General features: G+C 45.4%; 1 protein-coding gene across 2 annotated transcripts in view; it reads left to right on the forward strand.

Moving 5' to 3' along the window:
• The window catches only part of LOC134352916 (diacylglycerol kinase eta-like), a 185,806-nt gene that overhangs the window by 133,258 nt on the left and 28,716 nt on the right, over window positions 1–23,832 (forward strand). For both annotated transcript variants that reach the window (XM_063060530.1, XM_063060531.1), the window contains exons 14-21: window positions 1,737–1,836; window positions 2,012–2,273; window positions 5,397–5,513; window positions 5,883–5,955; window positions 7,148–7,255; window positions 8,397–8,493; window positions 20,484–20,591; window positions 22,485–22,598. In XM_063060530.1, the coding sequence (XP_062916600.1) occupies window positions 1,737–1,836; window positions 2,012–2,273; window positions 5,397–5,513; window positions 5,883–5,955; window positions 7,148–7,255; window positions 8,397–8,493; window positions 20,484–20,591; window positions 22,485–22,598 (979 nt within the window). The remainder of the gene's footprint in view (window positions 1–1,736; window positions 1,837–2,011; window positions 2,274–5,396; window positions 5,514–5,882; window positions 5,956–7,147; window positions 7,256–8,396; window positions 8,494–20,483; window positions 20,592–22,484; window positions 22,599–23,832) is intronic.

The raw sequence follows: 23,832 nt of genomic DNA on the forward strand, positions 1-23,832 counted from the left end.
GGCTGCTGTCACACACGCTTCAAATCAGCCACCGTCATCCCTGTACAAAGAACTCAACACCTTCAGAACTAAACGACTACTGCCCCGTGGTGTCAATCATCATGAAGTGCCTTGAGCACCTGGTAATGGCATACATGAAAAACTCCATTCCTGCCTCACTGGACACTCACCGATATGCTTACCAATACAACCACTCTACAACAGATGGCAAAGCAGCAGTCATGCACCTGGCCCAGACACATTGAGAAAACAAGGACACTTATGTTAGAATGCTGTTTCTGGATTTTAGTTTGGCATTCAGCATTATTGTCGCACAGACTTAGTGAACAAACTCCTACTCCTCCATCTAAATACATCATTGTGCAACCGGGTGTGAGATTTCCTAACCAACTCCTCCTCCCTCTCTATCATCCTCAACACGGGTCCCCCCGACTCCCGCAGGGCCGTATGCTGAGCCCATTGCTCAATACTGTGCTTACACAAAACTGCACGGCCAGACTCCCGAGTGATCACAGTGTCAAGGTCGCTGATGAGGGGACAGTGGTGGGGCTCATCATCAACAATGATGAGGTAGCCTACAGAGAGGAGGTGGAAGAGCCCAAGGCCTGGTGCCAGGCAAATAACCTCTCCCTCAGTGTCAACAAGGCAAAGGAGATGGTTACCGACTTCAGGAGAACTCGCCCCACTCATGCACCTCTTTACATCATTGGCACAGAAACAGAAACTGAACAGCTTCAAACCCCTGGGAGTGCACGTCTCACACAACCTCTCATGGTTCCAGAATGCATCGTTCACAATCAGGAAAGCTCCCCAATGCCTCTTTGTGAGGAGGCTGAACGGCACTGGATTATGCACATCAGTACTCATGACCTTCTACAGATGTACAGTACCATTGCAACATGCTGTCTCACTGCATGGTATGGAACTGCACTGCAGCACTGGGAGGCTTTGCAACGGGTAGTCAAAACTGCCCACCACATTACCGGCACCAGCCTACCCACTATTACCCTTACTGCCTGGGGAAAGTAACTGGATATGCAGAAAGGTGCTGGAAATAGGACAGAGATATTATAAAATATCCCACCCACCCTGCTCATGGACTATTCGCATGAGGGAGGAGGCTACATAGCATGCACGCCAGGACCAACAGACTTAAAAGGCAGTTACTTTCCCTAAGCAGTAAGGCTGATCAAAGCTTCTAACCACTAACCCACCACACTACACCTCCCACCACCACCACAACCTGATCATCCTGTCAGAGTCACCCTATGTATAGACACTCCTGTACCTAGCTCCACTTTATGTACATTTAATCAATCGATGTATGTAAGCTCTCTTATGTACTTACATTGTGTATTTTTCTTAATGTGTTCTTTACTTTAGTGTGTGTTTTATATGCTGCATTGGATCCAGAGTAACAATTATTTCTTTCTCCTTTACATTTGTGCACTGGAGAAGACATTAAACAATCCTGAATCTTGAATCTATTATGTCAGAGAACATCCCATAGTGGATAACCCTTTGCAGCTCAATCGCTATACCAGAGGAGTACACCCACAGAGTGAGATATCTACTGAATGTGCATTTCATTTCTGTCTTCACTAAGAATCTCACTTATTTTTCTAAACTTCACTGTTCCTTTCCTTGCCATGTCTCACTTTCTTTTCCCTTTCTTTAACATTCCTGCCCGTTATTATTACCTCCTGTCCCAACCTTTGCTTTCTGTTGACATGCAGGTTTATATGTGAGACAGTAAGCAACTTTACAGCTGAGGTTGGCAAAGCGTACAAGAGGGTTGAAGAGAACAAGGAGGAAGCAGACTCAATTACAAAGAAGGTGGGTCATTCATAGAAATAAACACAGCCTCTTCCCTCTGACCCCCCAGTCCTCACTCTGCCAACTGCTGTAACTCTTGAGCTGTAATTGTGGGAGTTCACAGAAGGGATCAGGAATGTGGGAAGGTTTGAACCATAGCTGGTCAATGTGATGTGTCTGTGCTTCTCTATTGCAGTGTGTAATGTTGACTCAGAAACTGGACTCCCTGGTCAAGGTTCTTGGAGATGAATCCCAGGCACTGATTATTCCCACGGGCACCTCTCCACCATCCACAGGTGAACAGGGTGAGGGAAAACCTGCTCAAACTGGTGGAGACCTTGAAAACAAGCCAGATACAAATTCTGTGCCCAAAACGTTGAAGTCCAAAGAAGAACTCATGCTACGAGCTAACAGTTTGAAGAAAGCTCTGAGGCAGATCATCAAACAAGCAGAGAAAGGTAACACAATAAGTTCAGCTCACTCATACAGCAAAGCGGATTAGATGAGAGACCGACAAAAGCTGGAGTAAGTGAGGAATGACCCAAAGGTGGAACAGATTGATACAGGATGAGCCAGGGAAGGATTGTCCCAAGTGTGGATGGTATTGGTATTGGCATTGGTTTATTATTGTCACTTGTACCAAGATAGAGTGAAAAGCTAATCACTGGACAGGTGAAGAGAAGAAAAGTGGATAGAGAGTAGCCAGAATGGGAAATGGGACAAAAGAAGAGGGAGGGGGAAAGATTATCGTAAGTTAGAGATATTAATGTTCATGCCATGAAATTGGAAGCTAATCCATCAACCTGAGCATAGCCTCATTGTGGAAAAAAAAGAGGAGGCCATGGTCCAACATGTTGAAATGGGAATGGGAAGCTGAATTGAAATGGGTGGCCACTGGAAAATCCAGCCTTTTGTAGCAGATTGAGCAAAGGTGCTGGATGAAGTGATCCCCCAGTCTTCATTTGTCACAATGGTGAGGCGTTGGGAGCAAGGGTGGACCCAAATGCAAGACACATCTTGTGAGGTTAATTAAAGAGTTTATTGTTTGATACCAGGACAGCAAAGCAGAAGCAGGAAGAGCGAACTGGGCAAGGACTCAGGACTACGACTAGGCTGGGACTAAGGGTCTGGGCTAGGACTCGGAATCAGATCCCAGTATAGGCGACATGAAGAGGCTAGCTGGGTACCTGGGTCTTGCCTCGGGCTCGGACCCCAGAACCAGGCGTGGACATGACATGGGCTCGGGAGAGGAGGAACATAGAGAAACAGTGCCTCGGTCTCCGGAGAGCAGGTACATGGAACCATGGACACATACACAGAACACAGAGTCGGGACCCCTCCTTGGGTACAGGACATAGGGCTGGGACTCACACACAGAACAGAGAGCCGGGACCCCTCCTTGGGTACAGGACATAGGGCCGGGACTCATGACCCCCCGCGAGGCAACGGCAAGACAGCCAGACTTACCCCACGGAGGCGAGGACCAGACAAGACAAGACATGACCCCCCGCGGGGCAATGGCAAGATGGCCTGACTTACCCCATGGAGGCGAGGACAAGACAAGACAAGACATGACCCCCCGCGGGGCAACGGCAAGATGGCCTGACTTACCCCACGGAGGCGAGGACAAGACAAGACCAACATGAAAGAACACCAGACAGTACCTATCTAGCTCCGGCGATAGAACTAGACCGAAGTGCAGGTGAGGGCTGCAGACGAGGGCTAGAGGCGAGAGGGGGAGAGAAGGGATTCAGACAGCGGGGTAGGACAGGAATCCCAGACCGCCAGGGCCAGGACTTGACTCGGAACTTGGATGCCGCCAGGGCCAGGACTTGACTCGAAACTTGGATGCTGCCGGGGAGTGGCGAGCTCTCGACTCGGCCCGGGAACAGTAGACAGCGGTTCCTGATTCCCTCCGGTGGATTAACTGACGGACCCACCTCAGTGAGGAAACTTTGCAGGCTCGCTTTGGCGAGGTAACTTGACAGGGTTGCTCCAGTGAGGAAAGGCGAGTTACTGGCACTCGCTTTTGGCCGAGACTAGGCTTGCTCCGGCCAGATGACATTGGCACGCTGTACCTTTGGTGACTTCGCAGACGTTCTCGCGCCGAATGGCTGAAAGCCGGAGACTATAAACTACTGGTTCAATCGAGAGTAAATTGCCTCCAATCACCAAAGCCGAGGGACACAGGAAAACAGGGAACCAAAGGGAAACAGGGAGTCAACGGTCCGGATTGTAACATAAACAAAGTAAATTTAAAGGGACCCCGATCTGGACCATGACATCGTTGGGCTTCACCAATGTAGAGGAGGCTGTACTGGGAGCACCGGACACAGGGGGACTACCTTGACAGACTCAGAGGTGGTATCCCCTCACCTGTAAAAATTGTTTGCGTCCTTGAATGGTAATGAGGGAGGAGAAGTAAGGACAGATGTAGCCCGACCCTCTTGTAGGGATATGCCAGGAGGGAGGTGAGGATAGAGGGATGAGTGTACAAGGGAAACACATAACAAGCGATCCCTGCAGAAAACAGTATGTGGAGGGTAGGGAAAGATGTGCTTTCTGGTAGGATCCCTTTATAGATGGCAGACATTACAGAGAATGGTTCGCTGCATATGGAGCCTCATGAGGTAAGGACATGGAGAACCTTCTCTCTGTTATGTTGGGGGGAGGATGGGGTGAGATTAGGCGCTGAATTTGAGGAGCTGCGGGTGAAGGCATTATTGATGGTGGTGGAAAGGAAACCCCAAAATTTGAAGAATGAGGACATCTTGTTTTTCCTAGAATGAAAACCTCATCCTGAGAACAAATGTGGCACAGCACGAGGAACTGAGTAAAGGAAATAGCATTTTTGCAAGTGACTGTATGGTAAGAGGTATAGTCAAGGTAGCTGTGAGAGTCTATATGTTTCTCAAAGATATCAGAGATTGAGAAAAGGGAGAGAGGTGTCTGAGATGGACCAAGTGACTTTGAGGGCATGGTGGAAGTTGTAGCAAAGTGGATGAAATTATTGAGCTCAGCATGAGCGCAGGAAGCAGGACCGATGCCGTTGTCAGTGGAGCGTAGAAAGAGTTGCGAGTGTTACCTGTGGAGGCTCGGAACATGGTTGAGAGTGTGCAAAATGTCACGGATGTAGGTAGGCAAGAACTGAACAAAAGGAGGATAATGTGGAGTCAAGATAGGCAGACGTCAGTTCAGTGGGACAGTAGCAGGCAGAAACAATGGTCCTACCTGGACAATCAGGTTTGTGGACCTTGGGTAGGAATTAGAACCAAGCAGTGCTGGGTAAGCAAACTATGAGGTTGTTGCCAATGAATGGGAGATCTCCAAATTTGATGAGGATATGGTGGTGTGAGAGGCAATGGCCTGATGCTCCTTACTGGGGTCATGTTCAAGGGGTAAGTAAGAGGAAGAGTCTGAGAGTTGCCTCCAGTTCTTTAATCCAGTCAGTCCCAGTGATACCAACGTGATGTTTCAAATATAAAATATCTGCTTTTTCTCTCTACATGTCTATGCTGTGTTACTGGTTAATAGCAGTATTGTTTGCCCAGACTTCATTCAACTGTTATCTTTTCTTCCAGTGGTTGATGAACAGAACAAGCAGAGTCAAGTAACGTACAGCTGTCCCCCAAACCACAACCCGCCTGTCATCAGGAGAGAGAACACAGAGGAGCAGGGTGACAAGAACATAGAGACATGTAAGGCAGCTCCACTCTAATTATAATAATACCCATTCCCCGGAACACCTTCAGCATAGCACAATGTCCCAATGAACTTCACACTTCAAACAGTGCGTAGAGTGTTGGGTGCTGGGGTGGAGCTGAATACTCAGAATGATGAGAGCTGCTAATGGGCAAGATGCAACTATTCTACAAAGCACAGATGGTTCACCCTCGGGAGTTACACCTTGTACATCATTGTACAGAGAGACAGATGTGTTACCCTGTGGTGACACTTCTTGTGACCGTACAGAGGGACATAGATGTCACCGTAGAGAGTGGTATCTCCTGTGACTGTGCAGAATGTATTTTTCTCACCTGATTATTCTTTTATTGATTCACTAACAGTGACCTCTACAACATCCACTATCATACTTGACCGATCAGATGGAAGCAGTTCCACTGAAGATCTCAGCTCAGTGTAAGTGTACAATATCTAAATATCTCTGCAATGTTATCTGCATCTAACACTGATGGAATTCAGATTTGGAAGTTTGCTCAGGAAGGAGTTATCTCATGTGGCACTTGTTTATTTGCAACATTAGACCGCTTGACTTTGGCTGAAATTCTTGTCTTTGCAAAAAATAGCAAAAATAAGTCTCTAGAGGATTCTGGGAAAGAAGATATTTAAGTTCTTGTCAGCACTGATATTTTCAATACCCATTCACAGGTTAGGTATAACACGTTTTAGTTATAGAATAGACTGTTTAGTCTGTGGTGTGCATCATTCCCAAGGTAGATATCATGTAGAACAGGTTAGTTACAGAATTAACCTCTCTCTGCAACTCTACGAAGCAGAGCCCCATACTCTGAACAGAAAGAAGAAATAGGGAAAAATGTTTTCTCTGGGTAAATAAAACATGCTCACTGAACAGTAATCAATAGCATTTTGATATATAATCTTCATTTGCTAATCTAGTTCATCAGATAAATTAGAAGCATGGCAGGATACTTCTGTGCTCTGGGAGTCTCCCAGGCATTTGCTGTGTCCCAGGCAACCACAGGGGCAAGAAGTTTCATTGTTTGGTTTGGGAGCCTGAACTATAGCTGATGGTACTGTTTGTTGTCTATCTATGAGTCTGAGAGTTTTCTGGAAAGCATATTTAAGCAGGTAATCATCTCGTAGTTCAAGGAACAGTGAGAAAAGGGAGACTGTCAGGCTGATGGATGAAAAAAGGATGTAGGTCTTACTTCCCTTGAATTTCATGACCTTAGCAATTACACCTGGTGCCAAGCTGATGCCAGTGACTGACTATGTGGCAGAGGAAGTTAAGGGAAACATGAAAGTGATGGTCAGGTTTATTCGATTGTCGGCTAGGTTGAAATAGTTTTTTTTCTGGATGGGGTTGATAGTCAGTGAGCCAAGATTTTCGCATGGTGGATTATGGCACAAGCAGGTTCTAAGGGAGGCAATTAGGTATGTCCATGGGCAGGATTATGTATTTACTTGGGGTAAAATCCTGGGTCCAGGTCCAGGTAAAATTGGCTTTTTAAGGGTCAATGCAGGATTGATGTGTTGAAATACCCTCCTCTTTGGGTAAGATTCTATGATTCTGAATATATTTCACTTGAGATGATGCTGTGTACCCTGAGCTCTGTGCCTTTTGTTCTAGATTTTTCTCTGAGAAATGTGTAATGAACAATTACTTTGGCATTGGGCTGGATGCCAAAATATCGCTGGAGTTCAACAATAAGAGGGATGAACATCCCAAAAAGTGCAGGTGTGTGATTTCACTTTCTACGACTAGAGTGTTCTCCTTATATAGGTGACAGAACACATAACAGTTCCTCTATGGACTAGAAATACCCTCTGTCATGTCAGAGACTGATGCACGTCTGTCTTTGGCAATTTCCTATGTATTTAGTTGCATTGAGACTGACTTTGGTCTGTCACAGGTTACCACTCCCTACACAGAATAATGCAGACTGATCTGAGATGATCTCTGATAACCTCCAATGTGACTGTGGTAAAACAAAATTAATCCAGGTTCTGGGCCTCACATATACGAGTACAGAATAACACCAGTCTGTTCCACATTGTCCTTATGTATATAAATGGTGCAACAGTTTGATCCAGGTGTGTCCTAGACTATCCTTACTGTCTGTAGTGCATTGGGGACATATTAGTTGTGTCTCAGTCCAAGTGCCCAGTGAACACATATTACTTCTCCATCTCACACTCACTGTGACTGTCTTTCCACAGCTTCCCACACTGTTCCCAGGAAACCTACCCTAAGTTCAAAGAACTGTACCTTATCTTCTCTCTGGACATATTACAACCTTCTGGCATCAGCACTGAATACAGAAGTTTCAGATGACCAGCTACTCCACCCATGGATGTCCCGTTCCCAGAATTAAGTTCATATATTTTTCTCCTCAGATTTCAGATTTTATTCATCTCCTCCCACTGATACTCCCTCAAACACACTTTTCATGCCAGCCTCTCTCAGCCAGAAGCACTACTCCTTGTGTCACACCCCTTCTCCTGTCTCCATCCTATCACATATCTTCCCATTTACCTTCACAGTTTTCCAAACCACACCATTCCTACTTCTCATCAAATTGTCTCCAATCTGAAACATGTTTCCACCTCTGCTGCCAGACCTGTTGAGTATTTCCAGCATTTTCTGTCTGTAAAGCAGTCCAATTCAGGTCTGTCCCAGAATGTTCCTTTGTTTGTGATGATTTTCACAGAGTCTAGTGCTGCTATATGTGCAATGGAAGAGAATTCTTCACCTCTGTCCCAAGCTCTGTGTCTGGCTGTCCAATGCAAGCTGGTCTTGGACTGTTCCAGCCACCAGTGTTGTACAGATCACATTTCTTTTAACTAGTGTTGAATTATGTTACATTTCCTATGACCAGAAGTCGAACCAAGAACATGATGTTGTACGGAGTCCTTGGCACCAAAGAACTTCTCCAGAGAACATACAAGAATTTAGAGCAGCGCATCCATTTGGAGGTACGTAACTTATATCAGTGGCTGGGTGTTGGGATTGTTTGGAGGATTGTTCTCTCATTTCAGAAGCTGGGCTGCAATGTGGTCTAATTAATGTGCAAGTCGGAGAGCCCCTTGTCATAAGGGCATCGCTGGGAACGGACCCAAGTGCAAGACACAGACACTGAAGTACTAGGGACAGGACTAGGATACAAGGTGATGGCAAGGACATGGATAAGAAAACCAGGAACCTGAAACAGGACTGGACAAAAGAGCTAGGAGCTCGGGCTTGGATTCCGAGCCAGAGACTGGACAAGGACCCAGTACCTGGGTCTTGCCTCTGGCTCGGACCCCAGAACTAGGCAAGGATGAGGGTTGGCTGGCAGGCAGGACAAGGCTGGAGTCTTAGAGACTTGAGGCAATGCTTGGCAGGAGGCAGGAGACTGGAGGCTAGAGACTTGAGGCTAGGCTTGGCAGGAGGCAGGAGACTTGAGGCTAAAGACCTGAAGCGAGGCTTGGCAGGAGGCTGGAGACTTCAGGCTTGAGGCTAGGCAGGAGGATGGCGTCTTCAGGCTTGAGGCCAGGCAGGAGGCGGGAGTCTTCAGGCTTGAGGCCAGGCAGGAGGCTGGAGTCTTCAGGCTTGAGGCTAGGCAGGAGGCTGGAGTCTTCAGGCTTGAGGCTAGGCAGGAGGCTGGAGTCTTCAGGCTTGAGGCTAGGCAGGAGGCTGGAGTCTTCAGGCTTGAGGCTAGGCAGGAGGAGGCTTGAGGCTAGAGGTGAAGCCTGGCAGGAGGCAGGAGACTTGAGACTAGAGACCTGAGGCGAGGCTTGGCAGGAGGCTGGAGTCTTCAGGCTTGAGGCTTGGCAGGAGACTGGAGTCTTCAGGCTTGATGCTAGGCAGGAGGCTGGAGCCTTCAGGCTTGAGGCTAGGCAGGAGGCTGAAGCATTCGGGCTTGAGGCTAGAGGTGAGGCTTGGCAGGACGCAGGAGTCTTCAGGCTTGAGGACAGAAGCGAGGCTTGTCTGGAGGCAGGAGCCTTCAGGCTAGAGGCTTGGCAGGAGGCAGGAGGCTGGAGTCTTCAGGCTGAGGCTTGGCAGGAGGCTGGCTCCACCTGGGCAGGGCGCAGCATTCATGGGCAGGGCGCGGATCACCTGGGCAGGGCGCAGATCACCACCCGACGGAGGCATGGGACAGGAAGGGACAAAACCAACCGCAGGTAATGGCGAGACGGCCTGGCTTACCTGACAGAGGCAAGGAACAGGAAAGGGCAGAACCAACCACAGGTAACGGCAAGACGGCCTGGCTTACCTGGGTGGAGGAAAGGGACAGGAAGGGTGCTAGGTACAGGGTGGCTCTAGGACAAGTTTGCAGGTGAGACGGGGCGAGAATTACCAGCAAGACAAGGCAAGGCTTCAGGCAATGCAAGGCGAGATGAGAACTTCAGGTGAGGTGAGCGGTACCGGCAAGACAAGACAAGGCTTCTGGCAAAGCAAGGTGAGACGAGAAATTCAGGCGAGGCGAGAGTTACCGGCAAGACAAGACAGGGCTTCAGGCGAGGAAACAGAAGGCAGAGGAAGGGATACAAGGAGTTAGGACAAGAATAATCCATCAGCCACGCCCTGGTCTTTAAACTATTTATGCAGGCAGCCCCAACGAGCATCAGCTGCCTCAATTAGAACTCAACAAGAACAGAAATAGGGTAGACAGGAAAACCTGGAGCAAGGGTCGAGGGACCGGACGGTGAACTGGAATACGGACTTCACGGACCGGACCATGACACCTCTGCATGAACCCTGTATGTAGGTACCCTTAATTTACTCAGGAATATAGCACAAAAGTGATTGGCATTGGCACAAGCCTTTGCTGAGTTGAACTTTGCTCTGAATCCGGTCTATAGTGGACCTCCCTTTAGAATATTCAATGGCATATAAAGTAAGGGGTTTGATATATGTCATATCTTGCTCTGTAACTGCAATTTGTGTTTTCAATGGGACAGTGTTAAGCTCTTGTTCATTCCCTGCCCTGGGCACCATTACCAAGGCCAGCGTTTATTGTCCATCCTGAACTACCTTAAAAAAGTGGTAGTTAATGACTTAATTGAACTGTTGCAGTTTTAATGAAAGGCTGCTCCCATGTGTTGGGGAGGAAGTTCCAGGATTTAAACCCATCAGCAATGAGGGAGCAGTGACACATTTCCAATTCATGCAGTGTTTGGCAGAGGAGAAGCTGCGAGTTCTAGTATTCCAATAAATCTACACCTTTTCTCTTTACCTTCTTGGTGGTAAAGGTGGTATAGGATTTGGAGTTCTTCTTGGACTGAGTAATCACAACGAATTTTGTAGAATGTGCATTGGTGGTGGAGGGAAAATATCCTTAGTGTTGGATCGGGATGGTCTGCTTTGACCTGAACTGTTTTCAGCATCTTGCACTCATTTAGACACTTGGAGATGAATCCATCGCACTCTTGATTTGTGCTTTGTAAGTCGCAGATACCCATGGGAATATCAGGTGAGTCACTTCCCACAAGATACCCAGCCTTTGATGTGATCTTGTAGTTAGGGTATTTATATGGTTGGTTCAGTTGAGTTTCTAGTGATGTGAGGATGTTATTGGGTAATCAGCACTGTTAACATCTATAAATATCAAAAGTAGATGGCTGGATTCTCTCTTATTGGGACTTCTGAGACATGTGTGCTATTTTGCTCTAATCAGCTTGTTTCTGAATCTTGAGGGAATTCTACTCTATCCAGCATGCATGGTAGCCGCCCTGTTCAGTGGAGTAGTCAACAGGGGATTTTACTTGGATTCTGGCTGACTTTGTCATAATTCTGGGAATGTTCAGTGGGGCAATGTAGAGAGGGCTTCAATCCGTATATCCTATCATTCTGTAACTTGGAGGCATTCTGCTGAGGCAGGGAAAAACCCATCAACATCAAGCGAAGGACTTGTCTGAAGAGGGCAGTGTCAGATCAGTAATTCTCTCAATCCAGCCGCTCCCTACAAATTTCAGAGGGATTTATCATCTGTCTTGGAATACCCAGAGCACTGAGTTAGAGGGAAGGTGCAGCCTCTGGAGAGGATGGCATGAGTTTTAGGAAGGGAGTGGAATCTATAAGGAAAGATAGGCATGAGAGGACTGGGATGAATTTGGACATTTTGACAAGAATAGGAAGTAACTACTAGAGAAACATGATGGATTAATGTTGAGCTGAGTTGAAACGGCTGGTATGTTCAGACTTGATAAGCTTGATGTGACTTAAGAACAAAACAATGTCTTCATTGCATTGCGCTAAACCTATGGCCTGTCTTCTTACCCATGTCCTCCATCTTTCCAGGGCAGGCATCCTTGTGCTTCCACAACTCCATTGAAGGGTCCCAGACATCTTAGCTGCCATTTGGAAATCTAACTTGCTTGACATTAGCTCATTCTAACTGCCCTTGAAAAGTTCCTTCAGAATGCACATTGTCACCTATCTAACTTCAGCTTCTCTAGTAAAGGGTCAGAGTCAGAATCAGAATCAGGTCTAATATCACCAGCATATGTCATGACATTTGTTGTATTATGGCAACACTATAGTGCAATGCATAATAATAAAAAATATAAAGCACAGTAAGAAATATTTTTAAAATAAATTAAATTAAGTAAGTAATGCAAAAAATGAGCAAGGAAAGCAAAAAAGAATTAAGGTAGTGTTCATGGGTTCATTGTCCATTCAGAAATCTGATGGCAGAGGGGAAAAAATTGTTCCTAAAATGTTGAGAGTCTATTTCAGGCTCCTGTACCTCCTCCATAATGGTAGCAATAAGAAGAGAACATGTCCTGGTGGTGGGGCTCTTAATGGTAGATGCTGCCTTTTTGAGCCATCACCCTTAGATGATGTTCTCTATGCTGGGAGGCTAGTGCCCATGATGGGGCTGGCTGAGTTTACAACTTCTTCTGCAGCTTTTTCTTATCCTGTGCAATCACCCCTTCATAGCAGAGGGTGATGCAACCGGTTTGAATGCTCTCACGGTAGATCTGTAAAAACTTGTACTAATTTTTTGGTGTCATACCAAGTTTCCTCCTAATGAAATATAGCTGCTGTTGTGCCTTCTTTATAATTGCAGCAATATGCTGGGCCCAGGATACATTAGATCTTTAGAGATCTGTAGAAGTTCCAGCTTTTTGAGTGTTACGTCAGATTCCATCGTCTTCAGACTCTTATGTCTCCATGACTGACCTAGTTTTAATCTCAACGCCGCATCCTTTTCCACTGCTGATCCCTTGATGAGGACTGGTATGGGTTCTCTTGGCTTCCCCTTCCTGAAGTCCACATTCAGTTCCTTGTTCTCAATGAATTTAAGTGGCAGATTGTTGTTGTGACACCACTCAACCAGCTGATCTATCTCACTCCTGTAGGCTTCCTCGTCAACATCTGAAATTCTGCCAATAGTTGTGTCACTGGCAAATATATAGATGGCATTTGAGTTGTGCTAGCCAATGATAGTGCCCTTGGAACTCTGACCAAATGAGGGGTGGAGCTGGTCCCAGCATCCACAGCCATTTTGGAGTAAACAATCCACGTCTCCACTGCTCTTAAAATGATGAAGTAGCAATGAAACATGGAGCAGAGCAGCAGCACGTTGGTGTAAAAGGAAATGCGGAACTGAGGAGTACAAGACCTTAGTGGATGATCCGTTACGGATGCTATACATGGATGTATGAATTAATAATAGGAATTCTCAACTTATTCTCTCAACCCTGCTCTCACAAAATCATGGCTAATCTTTCTTTCTTTCTTTATTAATCTTTTTATTGATTTAAAAAGAGTATATATACAAACAAGAGGAGAATTATCTCAAATATGTATATCAATAACAATATAAACAGAAAGTGAAATAGACATTATCAAAATCCTACATAGTATTAAGCCAATATGTAGTATATAATAAAAAAGAAGACAGCTAATTCTCCTCTTATCAATTCATAGAGAGAGAAAAAAACCTTTAAATTTTTTAAACGAGAAGAAAAAATCAACCCCAGTACACTATATGAAAAAAGGGAAAAAAAGGGTCTGGGTAGTCTATTCTGAGGATACGATCATAAAAAAAAGGAAAGACTTTCTGTTCAAATCTAAAACTTCGACAAAAATAATAATTGGAAGAGTAATAAATCAAACCAAATGAAAATATTGAATTAAAGGTCGCACAATTTGCTCAAATTTAAAGAGTGTATCAAATGTCCAACTTCTTATTTTCTCTAAGCTTAAACAGGACATAATGGAGGAAAGCCAGTAAAAGGCAGTAGGTGGATTAGAATCCTTCCACTTCAATAAAATGGCTAATCTGGAGCGATACAGAAAGAGCTGGAAGAACTCAGCAGATCCAAGTTCTAGCTTTTGAGTGTTGCACCGGATTCCAACACCTGCAGACTCTTATGTCTCCAGAAACAACAGGAATTCTGCAGATGCTGGAAATTCAAGCAACACACATCAAAGTTGCTGGTGAACGCAGCAGGCCAAGCAGCATCTATAAGAAGAGGCGCAGTCGACGTTTCAGGCCGAGACCCTTCGTCAGGACTAACTGAAGGAAGAGTGAGTAAGGGATTTGAAAGCTGGAGGGGGAGGGGGAGATGCAAAATGATAGGAGAAGACAGGAGGGGGAGGGATAGAGCCGAGAGCTGGACAGGTGATAGGCAAAAGGGGATACGAGAGGATCATGGGACAGGAGGTCCGGGAAGAAAGACGGGGGGGGGGGTGACCCAGAGGATGGGCAAGAGGTATATTCAGAGGGACAGAGGGAGAAAAAGGAGAGTGAGAGAAAGAATGTGTGCATAAAAATGAGTAACAGATGGGGTACGAGGGGGAGGTGGGGCCTAGCGGAAGTTAGAGAAGTCAATGTTCATGCCATCAGGTTGGAGGCTACCCAGACGGAATATAAGGTGTTGTTCCTCCAACCTGAGTGTGTCTTCATCTTTACAGTACAGGAGGCCGTGGATAGACATGTCAGAATGGGAATGGGATGTGGAATTAAAATGTGTGGCCACTGGGAGATCCTGCTTTCTCTGGCGGACAGAGCGTAGATGTTCAGCAAAGCGGTCTCCCAGTCTGCGTCGGGTCTCACCAATATATAAAAGGCCACATCGGGAGCACCGGACGCAGTATATCACCCCAGTCGACTCACAGGTGAAGTGATGCCTCACCTGGAAGGACTGTTTGGGGCCCTGAATGGTGGTAAGGGAGGAAGTGTAAGGGCATGTGTAGCACTTGTTCTGCTTACACGGATAAGTGCCAGGAGGGAGATCAGTGGGGAGGGATGGGGGGGACGAATGGACAAGGGAGTTGTGTAGGGAGCGACCCCTGCGGAATGCAGAGAGGGGGGGGAGGGAAAGATGTGCTTAGTGGTGGGATCCCGTTGGAGGTGGCGGAAGTTACAGAGAATAATATGTTGGACCCGGAGGCTGGTGGGGTGGTAGGTGAGGACCAGGGGAACCCTATTCCTAGTGGGGTGGTGGGAGGATGGAGTGAGAGCAGATGTACGTGAAATGGGGGAGATGCGTTTAAGAGCAGAGTTGATAGTGGAGGAAGGGAAGCCCCTTTCTTTAAAAAATGAAGACATCTCCCTCGTCCTAGAATGAAAAGCTTCATCCTGAGAGCAGATGCGGCGGAGACGGAGGAATTGCGAGAAGGGGATGGCGTTTTTGCAAGAGACAGGGTAAGAAGAGGAATAGTCCAGATAGCTGTGAGAGTCAGTAGGCTTATAGTAGACATCAGTGGATAAGCTGTCTCCAGAGACAGAGACAGAAAGATCTAGAAAGGGGAGGGAGGTGTCGGAAATGGACCAGGTAAACTTGAGGGCAGGGTGAAAGTTGGAGGCAAAGTTAATAAAGTCAACGAGTTCTGCATGCGTGCAGGAAGCAGCGCCAATGCAGTCGTCGATGTAGCGAAGGAAAAGTGGGGGACAGATACCAGAATAGGCACGGAACATAGATTGTTCCACAAACCCAGCAAAAAGGCAGGCATAGCTAGGACCCATACGGGTGCCCATAGCTACACCTTTAGTTTGGAGGAAATGGGAGGAGCAAAAGGAGAAATTATTAAGAGTAAGGACTAATTCTGCTAGACGGAGCAGAGTGGTGGTAGAGGGGAACTGATTAGGTCTGGAATCCAAAAAGAAGCGTAGAGCTTTGAGACCTTCCTGATGGGGGATGGAAGTATATAGGGACTGGACATCCATGGTGAAAATAAAGTGGTGGGGGCCAGGGAACTTAAAATCATCGAAAAGTTTAAGAGCGTGAGAAGTGTCACGAACATAGGTTGGAAGGGATTGAACAAGGGGTGATAAAACAGTGTCGAGGTATGCAGAAACGAGTTCGGTGGGGCAGGAGCAAGCTGAGACAATAGGTCGGCCAGGACAGGCAGGTTTGTGGATCTTGGGTAGGAGGTAGAAACGGGAAGTGCGGGGTGTGGGAACTATAAGGTTGGTAGCAGTGGATGGGAGATCCCCTGAGCGGATAAAGTCGTTGATAGTGTGGGAGACAATGGCCTGGTGCTCCTTAGTGGGGTCACGATCGAGGGGTAAATAAGAGGAGGTATCCGCGAGTTGTCGCTGTGCCTCGGCAAGGTAGAGGTCATCCACTGCTACCAACCTTATAGTTCCCACACCCTGCACTTCCCGTTTCTACCTCCTACCCAAGATCCACAAACCTGCCTGTCCTGGCCGACCTATTGTCTCAGCTTGCTCCTGCCCCACCGAACTCGTTTCTGCATACCTCGACACTGTTTTATCACCCCTTGTTCAATCCCTTCCGACCTATGTTCGTGACACTTCTCACGCTCTTAAACTTTTCGATGATTTTAAGTTCCCTGGCCCCCACCGCTTTATTTTCACCATGGATGTCCAGTCCCTATATACTTCCATCCCCCATCAGGAAGGTCTCAAAGCTCTACGCTTCTTTTTGGATTCCAGACCTAATCAGTTCCCCTCTACCACCACTCTGCTCCGTCTAGCGGAATTAGTCCTTACTCTTAATAATTTCTCCTTTTGCTCCTCCCATTTCCTCCAAACTAAAGGTGTAGCTATGGGCACCCGTATGGGTCCTAGCTATGCCTGCCTTTTTGTTGGGTTTGTGGAACAATCTATGTTCCCTGCCTATTCTGGTATCTGTCCCCCACTTTTCCTTCGCTACAACGACGACTGCATTGGCGCTGCTTCCTGCACGCATGCAGAACTCGTTGACTTTATTAACTTTGCCTCCAACTTTCACCCTGCCCTCAAGTTTACCTGGTCCATTTCCGACACCTCCCTCCCCTTTCTAGATCTTTCTGTCTCTGTCTCTGGAGACAGCTTATCCACTGATGTCTACTATAAGCCTACTGACTCTCACAGCTATCCGGACTATTCCTCTTCTCACCCTGTCTCTTGCAAAAACGCCATCCCCTTCTCGCAATTCCTCCGTCTCCGCCGCATCTGCTCTCAGGATGAAGCTTTTCATTCTAGGACGAGGGAGATGTCTTCATTTTTTAAAGAAAGGGGCTTCCCTTCCTCCACTATCAACTCTGCTCTTAAACGCATCTCCCCCATTTCACGTACATCTGCTCTCACTCCATCCTCCCACCACCCCACTAGGAATAGGGTTCCCCTGGTCCTCACCTACCACCCCACCAGCCTCCGGGTCCAACATATTATTCTCCGTAACTTCCGCCACCTCCAACGGGATCCCACCACTAAGCACATCTTTCCCTCCCCCCTCTCTCTGCATTCCGCAGGGATCGCTCCCTACACAACTCCCTTGTCCATTCGTCCCCCCCATCCCTCCCCACTGATCTCCCTCCTGGCACTTATCCGTGTAAGCGGAACAAGTGCTACACATGCCCTTACACTTCCTCCCTTACCACCATTCAGGGCCCCAAACAGTCCTTCCAGGTGAGGCATCATTTCACCTGTGAGTCGACTGGGGTGATATACTGCGTCCGGTGCTCCCGATGTGGCCTTTTATATATTGGTGAGACCCGACGCAGACTGGGAGACCGCTTTGCTGAACATCTACGCTCTGTCCGCCAGAGAAAGCAGGATCTCCCAGTGGCCACACATTTTAATTCCACATCCCATTCCCATTCTGACATGTCTATCCACGGCCTCCTGTACTGTAAAGATGAAGCCACACTCAGGTTGGAGGAACAACACCTTATATTCCGTCTGGGTAGCCTCCAACCTGATGGCATGAACATTGACTTCTCTAACTTCCGCTAGGCCCCACCTCCCCCTCGTACCCCATCTGTTACTCATTTTTATGCACACATTCTTTCTCTCACTCTCCTTTTTCTCCCTCTGTCCCTCTGAATATACCTCTTGCCCATCCTCTGGGTCACCCCCCCCCGTCTTTCTTCCCGGACCTCCTGTCCCATGATCCTCTCGTATCCCCTTTTGCCTATCACCTGTCCAGCTCTCGGCTCCATCCCTCCCCCTCCTGTCTTCTCCTATCATTTTGCATCTCCCCCTCCCCCTCCAGCTTTCAAATCCCTTACTCACTCTTCCTTCAGTTAGTCCTGACGAAGGGTCTCGGCCTGAAACGTCGACTGCGCCTCTTCCTATAGATGCTGCTTGGCCTGCTGTGTTCACCAGCAACTTTGATGTGTGTTGCTTATGTCTCCATAATGGCTGACCTGGTTTTGACTTCATCTTTGCATCCCTGTGTACTGTTAGTAACCTATGACATTCTTGTTTATAATTTACATATTTACTTCTAGCCTAAACATAATCAAAGACATCTTCCACTGCCCTTTGATGAACAGAGCTCCAAAGACACAGCACCCTCATGTCCATGTCTTAAATGGGTGACTATTTGTTTTTAATTAGAAACCCTTAGTTCTAGATTTTCCCACAAGTGGAGACATCCTCTCTGCATCCAATCGCTCAGGATCTCAAGAATTATGATCGTGTATGTTTCAGTTAAGTCCCCTTACACCCTTCTAAACTCTAGGGTTTACAAACAAACTTGTCCAACATTTGTTTATTAGACAACGCACTTATTCCAGTTGATAGCTGAACTACTCCAACACTTCAACATCCTTCCTTAAATAAGGAGATAATTCATGTACAGTACATGCTTCTTTGAAGTGGTCTAACCAGTGGCCTGTATAACTGAAGCAAACCCTGCCTAATTTTATCTTCTCCTTGCGATTAATGATAAAATTCTTTTCTTTCTTTTTAAATCTTTTTATTGAGTAAGTATACAAAAAAGGTAAGCCATATAAACATTAATACAATGTTAAAGTATAATAAAATTCCAAAAGATAACAATACCAAAAAGAAAATACTACAAACAATGTAATTTAAGCATAAGAAACCAAGATAACATAATAGTATACTAAATTTTATATATATCAATGGAAAAAAAAGAAAAAAAAAACCCCCAAAAAAAACCCACCGTGCAGCTAACTAAAAGCAAGGCAAAGCAATGGGCTAACTTGAAACCAAACAGAGTTAAACTTAAAATCACGTCCTCAATCCCAACCTCCATTAAAAACAGTGAAAAAAAAACAAGAAGGGTAAATATTACATTAAATGAAAATATCGAATAAAAGGTCCCCAAATCTGTTCAAATTTAAATGAAGAATCATAAAGGTTACTTCTAATTTTCTCCAAATTCAAACATAAAATCGTCTGAGAAAACCAAAAAAAGGTAGTTGGAGCATTAAGCTCTTTCCAATGTTGTAAAATACATCTTTTCGCCATTAAAGTAAGAAATGCAATCATTCTACGGGCTGAAGGGGAAAGATTACTAGAAATTTTAGGTAGTCCAAAGATTAATCCATGTCAGAAAGGTGCATCGGCTATGATTTATAATATTATTATGAAACTTAGGAAACCTCCATTTGATAAGATTAGGGTAGATTGGGAACAGGAATTGGGGCTTCCCATTTCTGTGGATGATTGGGGGCAGATTTTACAATTAGTTAATACTTCCTCTATTTGTGCTAAACATTCCCTAATTCAATTTAAAGTGGTTCATAGAGCACATATGTCCAAAGATAAGTTAGCGCGTTTTTACTCGCATATTAATCCTTTCTGTGATAGATGTTCGGGGCAGATAGCCTCTTTAACTCATATGTTTTGGTCTTGCCCTACTTTGGAAACTTTTTGGAGAGATATTTTCAATATTATTTCTAAGGTATTAAATATAGATATCTCTCCTCACCCTATTACTGCTATCTTTGGATAAAATTCTTTTAGCCCTTCTAAGTGATTAGCGATACTTGCATACTTGCATTTGTGAACTTTGTTCACCAGGGCATTCACACCTACTTTGAATTTCAAAGCTCTATAGTCTCTTTCCATGTGGCTAATATGTTTCTTACTTTTCCTACAAACAGTGATGAAGTTCACATTTTTACACAGTATACCCTATATCTCGGCCCGCTCACTTAACCTGAGTACGTCCAGTATGAACCCCTCATACCCTCTTCAAACTTATCTCTCTACCTTTGTGTCCTTAGCAAATTTTGGTACCCAAGTCATTTATGTCAATTATATAAAGTTGTGGTGCCGCACCAGAGACGCAGGTTTGATTCTAACATCAGGAGCTGTCTGTCTGCAGTTGACATGTTCTCTCTGTGACCATGTCAGTTTCCCCGGGTGCACATCCCCAAGTCATAAAGGATGGTAGGTAATTGGCTGCTGTCTGTTGTTCTGAGTTTGTAAGTAGATGGTAGAAATTAATGAGAGCATGGGACAAACATAGGGAAATAAATTAATGCACTATTACTGTGGAGTGAGTATAAATAAATGGTTGCAGTCAGCATGCAGTTGATCAGTCAGAAGTATTGTTTTCATCTGTATCTCTCTATGATACCGAGACTCTATGACTTTAACCTCAGCAGGAATTCCTGTGACACACCACCAGCAAGAAAAATTCCCAGTAATGTCTGCTCTGTTTCTTGGGATCTTTGCTATTAGCTCTCCCACCGTTTGTAGGTGCTGCTCCTTTTGACATGTGCATGGCATTCCCACTGAGGTGTGTCTCTTTCTGTTTTGTAGTGTGATGGAGTGTCTATCTCGCTCCCTAGCCTCCAGGGCTTGGCAGTGCTCAATATCCCAAGCTACGCTGGTGGAATCAACTTCTGGGGAGGAACGAAGGAGAATGATGTGAGTAACTCTGTACACTGTGTGGTCCATTAAAGTGAAGCATCCAGATACAACCATGCATGCCAATTTATGAATGGTACGTGCAAACGTAAGTGCGCACCTGACAGGTTTTAATACACACTGATACTTGTGTTCACATCCCAAGAATGTTAGTAACATACAGGGTAATACAGCACCGGTACCAGACCTTCTACCCACAATGTCTGTACCAACATGATGCCAAGTAAATCAATCCCATCTACTTCAAGTACTCCAAATCAGACCATAGGACAGAGAAGTAGAATTAGGCCACTCAGCCCATCAAGTCTGCTCCTCCATGTCATCATGGCTGCTCAGTTTCCTTCTCAACGTCATTCTCCTGCCTTCTTCCTGTAACATTTCACGCTACCTTAAATACACCCAATGACCTAGGCTCCACATCTGCATGTGGCAACAAGGTTCAAGAATTCACCACCCACTGGCTAAAGAAATGCCCCATCATCTCCGTTCTGCAAGGACATCCCTCTATTCTGAGGCTGTGCCCTTTGGTCCTAGACTCCCCTTCCATAGAAACATTCCTTCATTCCAGATATTCCTTTGTTTCCTGCCTGATCATGTACCTTTCTAAATGCTTCCTGTGTCAATATTATATCTGTTTCTACCTTGTCAGCATGGCTTAATGGACCTAAAAAAATCTCCTTTAACCTCACCACCACATCCCCTCAACTAAAACTTGTGCTGTCTAGTATTTGATACTTTCTCCTTGGAAAATATCTCTGGCTATCTATCGTATTCATGGATTTCATAGTCATAAACTTTTATCAAATTTCCCTTTCAGCCTTGAACACTCTGGAGAGAACAGTCCAAATTTGTCTATCCTCTCCTTATCACCAATTCCAGTTCTGTTGAACCTCACCTAATATATGTATCACAAACATGCATGAATACTAGTTTGAGTCAGCTACTCCCCGCTCTTTTAATCTCCAACATAGAATGGATGACTTTATGGAGCCAGCATTATTTCTATCATGCAAGTTATTCCACATACTGAAAGTTCTTATAGAAAGAATGCAGCCAAAGTAATTTGAGGTTGGACTAAATTCAATCTGAGAATGTTCAGGATACAGAGACAAACCCACAGCCTGCTGTCCTGTTCCATATGTCCATACAAGGGCTGCAAAGATTCTGGAAGAGATTGCCAGTGAAGCTGAAATCTGCTCACCTGTTACAAAAGGTTACAGAGTGGCCTGATACCTCAATATCCAGACTAGTTCATAAAGGATAAACCCTAGTGAGATGCAAGGAGAGTAAGTAGTGGCAGAAAGGATGACAGCTTCTGTAGTGAAAGGAAAGAATTGTGAGAACACAAGAGCTCTGATAACGTGAGGGACCACGCTGCAGGAGTCAGCTATGGATTTGGAAAAGAGGGTGACGGAAGAACATAATTACATGTGTGTCACATTCACATCAGTGTTATCGAGCCAAATAACTCAGAAACTGGCTCTTCAGCTTACTAAGTCCATGCCAAACATCAAACATCCATTTACACCAATCCTACCTTGATTCCATTCTGTATTCTCCTCACATTCCCATTTATTTCTCCCAAATTCTACCACTCACCAACACACTAGCAATGTTTTTAATGGTCAAATAGCTAACAACCTGCATATATTAAGATGCTGGAGAAAAACAGAACCCTGGGGGAATAGTTGCAGGGAGAGCATGCAAACTCCACACCAGTATCACTAGACATCAGGATAAAATCTCAACCCTAGGAGTTCTGAGGCTGCAGCTCTGCTAGTTGTGTCTTTGTGCCACCATACCAACTCCCCACAATGTTGATGTGTGAATGGCATAGGCATAAATTAATGAATTCCTGGCAGACATACAAGTTTCTGTTAAATGTTATTCCAGAGTTATGGAGCGCCATCTTTTGATGACAAGAAGCTGGAGGTAGTGGCTGTGTTTGGAAGTATCCAGATGGCTGTATCCAGAGTGATTAACTTGCAGTATCATCGGATAGCACAGGTAAGTCTGGGAGAGCAGGGGGTGTAACTGGGTAATACAGGCTAGTTTAAGAGATCTGAATTTATCACCAGCAAGCATACATAAGTGAACATAAGCAGACAGCTCAACTTTGAAAGAGCGTATAGGGTTAAGGGGAGTACAAATTTTTGTTCATTTGAGGAACGTGGATACTGTCAGAGCAGCACTTAATGCTGTTAAGAAGATGGCAGTGTGGTTCCTTCGACCATTGAGATCCTATGGCGAAGACACTGCCACAAATTTATTAGGTAGTGTGATCCATTGTGACATTGATGACTTGTGACATATTTCCAAATCAAAAACACTTGTGTTTTCCATTCACCTCTCACACTGTTCCTTACAATTATAGAGGTCATAGGTTCTGAGACAACCCTTCAAAGTGTAGTAGGTTTACAGATGACATGATGATGCAAAATTTGCTGGAGTTATGGATGGGGAGGAAGATTGTTAAATGATAAAGCAGGATATCAATCAGTTAGAAATATGAGCGGAGATCTGGACAAGTGTGAGATGATGCCTATATTGACATCAAATGCATTAGGAAAGTATACAGGAAAGGACAGGGGACTTCGGGGTGTAGAGTTACAGAGGGATCTTTGGGTGCAAAGTCTTTAGCTCCTTGAAAATTCCAATACAAGTGGTGGAGATGTACAACATGCTAACCTTCATCTGTCAGAACACTGAATAGAAAAGTTGGGAAATCATGTTGGAGCTGTATAAAACTTCTGTTAATCCTCAGTTGCGGAGTGTTGTTTGCAGTCCTGGTTGCCACACAATAGGAGGGATATGGTGGCCTTGGAGAGTGTATCGAAGATGTTCACCAGGATGTTGCCAGTATTGGCTAAGAGAGATTCAACAAACTCAGATCATTTTCTCTGGAGCTTTGGCAACCTAATAGAAATGTATAACTCCGTGGGAGGCATAGATAGCGTAGATAGAGTATTTTTCCATCGGTGGAAATATCCAATATTAGACTACATTGGTTTTAGGTGAAAGAAGGAAAGTTTAAAGAAGATCTGCAGGGCAAGCTTTTTTTGTATCAACAGTGGTAGGTGTGTGCAATGTGCTGCCAGGGGAGTTGAGAGAAGCAGATACTAACAACATTTACAGGGCACTTAGACAAACACATGAGCAGGCAAGGAGTGGAGGAAATCTGACCATATACAGGCAGACAAGATTACTTTAGACAGGTCTCATGGTCAGTGCAGATTTGTTG

Source organism: Mobula hypostoma, chromosome 10, assembly GCF_963921235.1.
Source record: "Mobula hypostoma chromosome 10, sMobHyp1.1, whole genome shotgun sequence".
Classification (NCBI taxonomy): Eukaryota; Metazoa; Chordata; class Chondrichthyes; order Myliobatiformes; family Myliobatidae; genus Mobula; species Mobula hypostoma.